The sequence below is a fragment of the Cervus elaphus genome, chromosome 20 (assembly GCF_910594005.1).
Source record: "Cervus elaphus chromosome 20, mCerEla1.1, whole genome shotgun sequence".
In the NCBI taxonomy this organism is placed as follows: Eukaryota; Metazoa; Chordata; class Mammalia; order Artiodactyla; family Cervidae; genus Cervus; species Cervus elaphus.
The window spans coordinates 119,141,210-119,151,643 of record NC_057834.1 but is presented as its reverse complement, the minus strand read 5'-3'; the positions used below and the strand labels follow the sequence as shown (position 1 = coordinate 119,151,643).

General features: G+C 40.5%; 1 protein-coding gene across 1 annotated transcript in view; it reads left to right on the top strand.

Annotated features, from left to right (window-relative positions):
• The first annotated feature begins 202 nt into the window (after positions 1 to 202).
• CMPK1 (cytidine/uridine monophosphate kinase 1) overlaps positions 203 to 10,434 on the top strand; it is a 34,387-nt gene continuing 24,155 nt past the window's right edge. Inside the window, exon 1 of the mRNA XM_043876991.1 lies at positions 203 to 513. Within this exon, the coding sequence (XP_043732926.1) occupies positions 343 to 513 (171 nt within the window). The 5' untranslated portion in view covers positions 203 to 342. The remainder of the gene's footprint in view (positions 514 to 10,434) is intronic.

Sequence of the window (10,434 nt, the reverse complement as noted above, 5' to 3'; positions counted from 1 at the left end):
TGCCTACCCTCTGGAATTTAAACTTGCGAGCAGATACAATGGATTGTGCTCTCCCGTAGGCCACGTCCCACGCGCCAGCACAGGCCCTGCACCAGCTGGCTCACCACCCGCGGACGGAACGAATGAATGAGCCCTCGGAGGGGCGGGGAGGACTCGGGCTCGGCCAACGAAAGAGCAGCGGAAGCCCCGCCCCTTCCGGCCGCACGGCGGACGCCTCGGCAGCCACGGCGGCGGGGCCGCGGCGGGCGCCGGCTCGGCCCGCCCCCTTCTCCGCGCCCCGCCCCGCGCCAACGCCGGCCCGGCTGCTGTCAGCTCTCTCAGCGTCCGAGCCAGCCGCGGTGCATGCTTAGCCGCTGCGGCCGCCGGCTGCTGCACGTCCTAGGCCTTAGCTTTCCGCTGCTGACCGGCCGGCCACTTTTCCTCTTCCCGTATCGCTTCATGAAGCCGCAGGTCGTGTTCGTTCTCGGCGGTCCCGGCGCCGGCAAGGGGACCCAGTGCGCCCGCATCGTTGAGGTGAGGCCCGGGCAGCCGGCAGGCTCCCTGAGCTTGACCGGACACCAGGCTGGCCCGTCCCGCCGCGCGCGGCTGTCCGCCCCCCGCCCCCCGCCCCCCACCTCTGCTCCCCCCCGCTCCCAGAACCGCGGACTACGAGTCCCGGCGGCCGATGCACCGCGGACTTGGCGGTGGTCGAGGGTCGGCCGGCGCGCTGCATGTCGGGACTGGTAGTCCACGTCCGCCCGCCCCGGGGGCGCCTAGAAAGGAAGGGAATCGCTTGGGGTTACTTTGTTTCTGCACCCCTCTTCCCTTACATTTTGGGGTCCAAGTTCGTCTCGAGAGTGGGTTGGGAGAGGGATCCCGGGAATGTCCGCTTCCATGGACCCCGAGCGCGTAGAAGGTCAGTGTACCACAGGTTGTGGGGCGGGTGGAGGCGGCAGCTGCGTCGATTTGGGTTAGAGGCCGGGGTGTGCCCACAACTGCCTCCAGGAGAGACCGGTTTTTTCAGCCCTCCCCTTCCCGAAGGGGAACTCTAAACGGGTAACTAAACTGGTCTTTACTCTAGAAAGAAGCCCCGGGCGACAGGGCTTTAGGTGTTCTGGGATCTGCTGATTGCTCTTTCTGAACCCGTCCTGGATAGTACCAGCCCTAAGGCCCAACCAGCTTTCGTGAGGTTGGAAAAGCGTGGAGTATGAGATGAAACTTCAACCTCTAGCCCGGCTGCCAACTCACGCCTAGTCCGTGGCCAGGTCACTTCCTCTCTCCGAGTCTCCGTTGTCCCGACTAGAATAGTAGAGGCTGTGCACACAGATTTAAACTCAGTATGAAATGCCTCCCAACTCTAAAATGGTGTTATTCTCCCCCTCCTCCCCAAAGTGTGATAAGGTTACCGGTTCAATTCCGTTAACAATTTTCGAATAGATACTTGATTAGCTGCAGTGTGGGTGAAAGACTTATTGGAGAATCTGGGGAATGTTTGGGAGAGGAGGAAGACAAGAGATATCTAGAAACAGAAGAGGGGACCAGTAGTGCTGTAAAACACCAGAGAATTCTTGTGAAACTCCATGACCAGAAAGATTTTGACCCAGAACTTATAAAATTATTCCCTCCTCTGTTCCAGGATATGGCTTTTATTCAGTTCGGTTCAGTTGCTCGGTCGTGTCCGACTCTTTGCGACCCCATGGACTGCAGTGCGCGGGGCTTCCCTGTCCATCAGCAACTCCCAGAGCTTGCTCAAACTCATGGCTTTTATTAGCTTTGGGATTTTACTCCTCTCTCAGGTTCATACAACCCACTCCTGTAGTATATTTTATTCTCTAAAGAGCATCCAGAAATAGTCGGATGGTAACATAAATATCTTCATTATGTGTTTTATAGCTGTATTGATAATTCTTGATCAGTTGTAGGTATATAAGTGGAACTAAATCAACCAAGAAATAGATAAAAAATTTTTCTACTTGTTTTTGTTGTTTTTTTCACTTTTTAAAAGACATGACAGTTGATTTCAAGTTTTTGTTGTATGTATGAAATAACTCACATGTAAATGGCATGATAAGGGAAGAAGAAAAGACTTTATTTTTGTTTGTTTTTGTTTTAATTTTTACTGGAGTATAGTTGATTTACAGTGTTGTGACAGTTTCAGGTGTAGAGCAAAGTGAATCAGTTTTACATGAAGGACTGATGCTGAAGCTGAAACTCCAGTATTTTGGCCACCTGATGTGAAGAACCGACTCATTGGAAAATACCCTGATGCTGGGAAAGATTGAAGGCAGGAGGAGAAGCGGATGACAGAGGATGAGATGGTTGGACGGCATCACCAACTCGATGGACATGAGTTTGAGTAGGCTTCGAGAGTTGATGATGGACAGGGAAGCCTGGCGTGCTGCAGTCCATGAGGTCACAAGGAGTCGGACACGACTGAGCAACTGAACTGATATATATATACACCTATTTAAAGATTCTTTTCCCATACAGGTCATCACAGAGCATTGAGTAGAGTTTCCTGTGGTATACAGTAGGTCCCTGTTGGTTATCTGTTCTATATATGGTAGTGTATAGCTTAGTTGCTCAGTCCTGTCCAACTCTTTGGGACCCATGGACTGTAGCCCACCAGGCTCCTCTGTCCCTGGGGATTCTCCAGGCAAGAATACTGGAGTGGGTCTCCATGCCCTCCTCCAGGGTATCTTCCCGACCCAGGTCTCCCACGTTGCAGGCTGATTCTTTACTGTGTGAGCCACCACGGAAGCCCAAGAAGACTGGGATGGGTAGCCTGTCCTTCCCTTCTCTAGGGAATCTTCCCGAACCAGGAATTGAACCAGGGCCTTCTGCATTGTAAGTGGATTCTTTACCAGCTGAGCTACCAGGGAAGCATCCTATACACAGTAGTGTGTGTATGTCAATCCTAATATCTCAATTTATCCCTCCCTCATTCCCTTCCCCATTGGTAAGTTTGTTTTCTGTATCTATGACTCTGTTTTGTACCAAATTTTTTAGATTCCACATGAAAGTGATATCATGTGATTCTTGTTTTTCTCTGACTTCACTCAGTATGAGTCTCTAGGTCCATCCATGTTGTGGCAAATGGCCCTGTTTCGTTCTTTATTATGGTGGAGTAATACTGTATTGTATATATGTATCGCATCTTCTTTATCCATTCCTCTGTCTGTGAATGGTTAGGTTACTTCCATATCCTGGTGATTGTAAATAGTGCTGCAATGAACGGTTGAGGTGCATGTATTTCTGAATCATGGTTCTCTCCGGATATGCCCAGGAGTGGGATTGCTGGATCATATGGGAGCTTTATTTTTAGTTTTTTAAGGAACTTCCATCCTGTTCTCCATAGTGGCTGTACCAGATTACATTTCACCAACAATGAAGGAGGATTCCCTTTTCTCCACACCATCTCCAGTGTTTATTGTTTGTAGGTTTATTGATGATGGCCATTCTGACTGGTGTGAGGTGATACCTCATTGTAGCTTTGATTTACATTTCTCTAATAATTTGTGATGATGTACTGATGCCTTTTAGCCATCTGATGTTTTCTTTGGAGAAATGTCTGTTTAGATCTTCTACCCATTTTTTGATTGGAATTTTTGGATTTTTTTATATTGAGCAGCATGATCTATTTGTATATTTAGGAGATTAATCCCTTGTTACTTCATTTGCAAATATTTTCTCAAATTCTAAGGAGCCATTTGCTAGAATCAAACAAATGTAGGTTCAGACCATAACCCTAACTATTCCATTTACTATCACTTTAGTCCCAGAGAAATTGTTACTTTTAGCTTGGTTCCTCTGTAAAAAGGGAGAAATAATACCTATCTGGTATGGCATTTGTGAATATAAAATGAGATACAATATCTGATATACATAGATATAAATAATTTTTTCCCTCTATTTTAGAGTTCCTGTTCTTAATTTATGAGATTGGTTATTTTTACTTCGAAGTACACTGTAGTATTACTTTTTTTTGGTAGTGTTTCTTTTAAAAATTGGTTTATGACTGATATATTTGAAAGTATTTAAGTATTTTGTTTCTGACTCATGATGTGACTTTAAGTGTCCACACCCAAACTAATGATACCCATATTACTCCACTGGATTAAACATTATCTCTACATTCTGTAACTAGTATTTATTCTTTACTCTGTTCAATAATGGCTGACAAGATTTCAAACCTGTTAAGAATTATAAGATTTCCATGATGAAATATGTTCTGTAATATATTATCATGTTCTTTAAAATTTCAACAATTATATGAACTTAAACTCTTTTAAACTGTTACCTTTTATTCCAAACAGTTTATAATTCAGTAATTGCTGTCTTCTAGCAGATTAAACAATGGAATGTCTATGGTCAGTCAAGTCAGAGGTTTTTGTTTTTGTTTTTTCTTTTGTGAGTCTCTTGCATTTTGACTCAATGCTTTATTATACAGGTAAATGTAAGCTGAATCCCAAACGATGTAATTTTTGGAATTAATTATTTTTCTGTAGGGAAAAAGTTATATAATAAAGGTTGAAGTCCCCAACTATCATGCCATTGCTAATTCAGCTCACAGGGTACCTGAAATGTGGCTGAAATAGAATTATTCCATTGGGAAAATTAAGTTAATTTCCAGCTGAGGCCACCAGAAGTACTTCTTTGGGCCCTGGCCACAGAACCTGAAACTGTTTGGCTCTCTAATGTCCTGGGACTTTGGAATTGTGATTGTGTCACAGAGGGAAGCTGTTGCTTGTTAGTTGTTGTTTTGTTTTTCTGGCTGTGAATTCTACCTCTGCTTCTTGCTCTCCTAGACCTTGAGGAAGAAAAGGTAAATCTGATACAATATCTTCTGAAAGTATTGTGAACTGGGAAGGAGAGATTGGAAGGAGGCTTTGAGGTTGAATCTTGCCCATTTATTTGAACTGATCTTTTTCAGTTTTATTTTATAACTGTTTTAAGTCTGTTTTCTCATCCTCATTTTGTTTATAAAGATTAACCATTTCCTAAATCAGTGCAATCAAGACTCAGGTTCTCAGAGTGGAGTTACTATTATTGTGACTAAAGGGGACAACAGAGGATGAGATTCTTGGATAGCATCACCGACTCAATGGACATGAGTTTGAGCAAACTCTGGAAGATGGTGAAGCACAGGGAAGCCTGGTGTATGGCAGTCTATGGGGTCACAAAGAGTGGGACATGACTTAAACACTGAACAACAACAACAAAAATCTGATGTTAGGATACCATGTCATTTTTTAATTTTTTAAATTAAACTTTGTATTGTTTTGGCCCAAGTAAAATCATGATACCATAACCTAAACTTGTCCAAAAACAGTAACCACAATTTTGCATCTGTTAGCTGAGATGTTTAAATCTACTCTCTTTTAAAGATGGTGAACATTTTGGTTACATGAACAAATTATGCTAAAGCTTATATTCTTGCCAAATTCCTTTCTGAAGTACCCCCAAAGCATTTTTATCATCTTCTGTGTTATAATTTCCTCCAGGACATATATGAATAGTTTATATTTTGTATTCTACATGCTGATCAGTTCAGTCGCTCTGTCGTGTCTGACTTTTTGTGACCCCATGGACTGCAGCACGCCAGGCCTCCTTATCCATCAGCAACTCTCAGAGTTTACTCAAACTCATGTCCATTGAGTCGGTGATGCCATCCAACCATCTCATCCTCTGTCGTCCCCTTCTCCTCCTGCCTTCAGTCTTTCTTAGCAACAGGGTCTCTTCCAGTGAGTCAGTTCTTTACATCAGGTGGCCAAAGTATTGGAGCTTCAGCTTTAACATCAGTCCTGTCAATGAATATTCAAGGTTGATTTCCAGGATTGACTGGCTTAATCTCCTTGCAGTCCAAGGGACTCTCAAGAGTCTTTTTCCAACACCACAGTTCAAAAGCATCAATTCTTCGGCACTCAACTTTCCTTATGGTCCAACGTCTCATATCCATACGTGACTACTGGAAAAACCACAGCTTTGACTATATGGACTTTTGTTGGCAAAGTAATGTGTCTGCTTTTTAATATGCTGTCTAGGTTTGTCATAGCTTTTCTTCCAAGGAGCAAGTGTCTTTTAATTTCAAGGCTGCAGTCACCATCTGCAGTGATTTTGGAGCCCAAGAAAATAAAGTCAGTCACTGTTTCCATTGTTTCCTGCTGTACTTAGAAAATTTTGGGTGATACTGAGTTTAAGTATGCATTATAGAAATCAGAAACTCTATTTTATTTATCTTTTTGTCTCTAGTGTCGAACATTGTGCCTGGTACAGAGTAGGTGCTTAGTAAGTGTTCTTTGAATGAACAGTTATACAGCACACCAGTTTGTCTTGAGGATGTAAAAAAATTTAAAATTCTGTCCCCAGGGGGCGCCCAAGTAGCAGTGCTTCCAATTTCAGGACCATAAATGTTTGATTGAAACCTCTGTCTTTCTGATTTCTCATGTAACACTACAGTTTACTCTCAGTGAGTAAATGGTATAGTTGTAAAAGTCTGATGAGCATTCTGAAATTTTCAAACTCCTGATTACAAATCCCCAAAGCGAACTATCACTCATTAAAGAAACTGGGAAGATCCACTGGACGACTAGACTTTAAGTTTGTTTATTTAAAGTAAAGTTTAAATCATCTCTAAAAAGAGAGTCCATAGAATCCTCAACTCTCCCAGAGCACTGTCATCTCATTCAAGGTAACGGTAATGTGGAGTTTTTGTTGTCCTTTAGAATTTGGAGGAGGGAGAGTATGTTCAGATTATTTACTGTTCTTACTTTTGAAAACTTTATTTTTTTTCTTTCTGTTTTAAGTTACAATTGTAATACATAGTTGTTGGTGACTCTAACCCTGAGGTCACCAGTATTAACTGTCTGGTATTAACTCTTTTCAGTATTTTTACAAATAAAAGTGCATATGTTTACCGTTTTTACCTCCAAGTGGGATTATTCTATTTTTTATGGAATGTATCATGGCTCCCCTCTTAGGTCTCTACGCATAGACTTAATTCATTTTTATCAGTAGCTACAGAACAGTCCATAATATGGATGTTACCATATCATAGTTGTACCATTCCCCCCCATTGCTAGACATTTAGCATACTTTTCAGGAATTATTTTGCTGTTGCAAACAGTGCTTCAGTAAACATCCTTGTAAATATAATATTGCATATGGATGCTTTTATTTTTGCAAGCAAGATTTCTAAAAGTAGGAGTGCTAAGTCAGAAGATAAAGGCATTTTTAATTTTAATTGATAATAGTTTGATTATTTTTCAAAAACATTATACTTAATTACACTTCTACAGTGGTGTATTTTTTTTTTTTTTACTAGCACTGGGTAGTTATCAGTCATTTTAATTTTTGCACATTTGTTAATTTCCTCCTCAGAGTTTTCCTGAATAACTCATTTTTTCCCAAGAAGTCCATTAAGCTGAAAGGCATAATTAGACTTAAAAAACAGTCTTTGAGAGCTGGGCACTATGATAGTTGCTAAGGTGAATAAGGCATGGACCCTGCTGTCAAAAGTTTACAATGAGCTGGGAGATAATGGAAGTTAAACAGTGACTACTACAGGAAAAGAGTAGTAAATCCTATGATGGAAATAAACCAAATAGACCGTTTAGATAAGGGACATTTAAATTACAGCTCATTTGGTCAGGGAAAGCTTCCTGGGGGGCAGTGAATATGTATGAGCTGACTTTTGAAGGACAGTAGGAAAGAAGCAGCCAGGAGATGTGTTGTAGTGAACACTTAAAGCAGAGTTACCCTTGCACAGAGGAGTTGGAGCTTTCAATTCTGAGAAAAGCCTAAGGGGAGAGAGTAAAGTGATGCAAGTGAGACTGACCCAGAAAACGCTTCCTAAACACAAACTATTTGCTCTGTGTTGGGAGATACTAACCTCTGCTGCTCTTAATTTAGAGTGAAGATAGACACGTACTTAATATAATTTCACGAGGAAAGATATGAAAGATTTTTGCAAATATTAAAGCTTAACAAATTGTTTTAAAATTGTTTATTGGGAGTTCCCTGATGACCTAGTGGTTAGGATTCTGGACTTTTCACTTCTGTAGCCCGGGTTCAGCCTCTGGCCAAGGAACTGAGATCCCTCAAGCCATGCAGTGTGGCCAGAAACAAACGAAAAACTATTTAAGTTTTGCCTCCCTAACTAGATTGTAACGTCTTCAAGGATAGGGACCCTGTCTTTTGCTGTTGCTCATTCTACCGCATGGTGTTTGAAAAGCCTACTTGTTCTTCAATTCTTAGCGTAATATGAAGATTCCCAAACATTCACAGTTCATACAGTCCTTCGTGTCTCCATACTTTTTTTCACACACACCTTAGTTCAAAATAAATATATTCATTAAGTAATTGTATTTATTTATTAATTATATGTATCCAGTAATTAGAGCCAAGCAATGCTTTAGTATTTTCTAACAATCTAGTAGCTGTTTAAAGAAGAAGTACATATAAACCAAAAGAAAAAGTAGCAGCTTTATTTCATTCTCCTGTAACCCAGTCACTTACTAATGGGATGTAAATGCATGTTAGGTACTGCCCAGTTTCTCATACCTTGGAATCAGATTGGCCACTTCCATCCTCATTTCCTTTTCCACTTTAATTTTCATGTGGTACTTATTTTTAGTACAGCGACTGCCCACCAAAAAGTCAGCATCACAAAGATGTGTCTTCAAAAAGAGTGTGCATGATCTAAAGTTGAAATTGTGAGCTACCCTGAGCTAATAGTTCACATGATAGCTAATAGATGTTCAGTATTGCTCTATTTCCCTTAAAAATGTAAATCCAGGGCACTCTTGTGAATTCGCTACAGTGCTCCAGGGCACTTTGGCATGCAGTTTGGGAAGCCTGAGCTAAAAATGACTTCTTCAGTGAAACTGGCCCTCACATTTTTAGACTAGGTCAGATTTCTCAATTATGTGCTCTTATCAGTTGTAATTCTTTTGTCCTTTATGATAGTTACCAGTTTTTAATTGTGTTGTCCTTTATAACATTTATCAGTTTGCAGACCACCTTTAATTTTATGATTATTAGATTGTCTCCTCCTTTAGAACATAAGCTCCATAATGGAGAGAGCCTTAAGATTTCTAAATTTACTCTCACATCTTTAGCGTATAGTACAATGTCGGGCATAAATTGATGCTCAATAAACATCTGTTAAGTAGATTTTGAAGGCAGTCATAAAAGATTTCTGCCATTTTGTGAGTTATTTAAATTTTTGACTCTTTGGTTTTCTCCTCTGAACATTTGTGATACTAGTCTACTCTACAGGGTGATTATGAGGGTTAACCAAGAGAATCCATGTAGTAAAATGTCTGGCACTGTGCCTACTTTGTATTAGTCACTTCTCATAACATGGGTATCTCTCTTCTTTCCTATTCTGTGCTTGCCTGTTCATAGTCATTGAAGGAAATGTCTTGAGCAATGTAAGTAGTTACACTTTGGTTGGCATTCTTAGTTGTTAGACTGAAGAAAAATGGATTTGAAAGGACATGAACAAATGTCAAACTGTCATAGGCAGTATGTAGAGTTTAGACTCGAGAGTTAGACTGTCTAGGTACGAATCTTTATCATAACGCATGTCATGTGTGAGATCTTAACAAAGGTTTAGTTTCCGTGCCTCAATTTCCTCATCTGTAAAATGGGAAGAATAATAATATATACTGTCTACCTCAGAATGGTGTTGTGAGGAGTATATGAGCTAATGTATATAAAGTACTTAGAGCAGTGCCTGGTACATGGTAAGTCACTTATAAATATGTTTATTATTATCATCATCATTTTACTTTTCCTGTGTTAATTTAACCTGCTCTTCTGCCACCCCTACTACCTCAACCTTCTTTTGAGTTGCTTAAGATTTTTTCCCTCGTGATTTATTCCTTCCTACTTTGGAAGCTATACAATCTCTTTTTAGTAGAGATTTTAAGCACACTAGAAATTTTAAGCACACATATTATGTAACTTAAGTCTAATACTAATATTTTTACTCTTCTCTAAACGATATACCTTAGGACACTTGACTCTATTTTCTATTTTATTCTGTTTTCTTTCTTTTTTAGGATTTTAATTCTATGTTGACTTTTTTTTTTAATCCCTACAAATGACCTGTTAATGTTTTATAACAAATTTTTGTTTGGAATAATATGCATAATTATAATAATAAATCATTATAATAATAAAAAAATACATACCACTTTCTTTATTAACCATTTATTTTTGCGCCTCAGATCTTCTCTCTCAGATCATTTTATTTCCTGAAGTATATCCTTTAGAAGTTTCTTTAATCAGTATAGGCTTGTGGTTAGGAAATTTTGCTGTTTTCTCTGCATGGTGGTTTCTTTTTTCCTAGGTCAGGCACCACGGGTATCATGGTTCAGAGGTCCTGACTTTATGTGGAGCTCATTGATCTGACCTCCAATCCTACTTAGGCCTCAGTCTTTGTGTCTT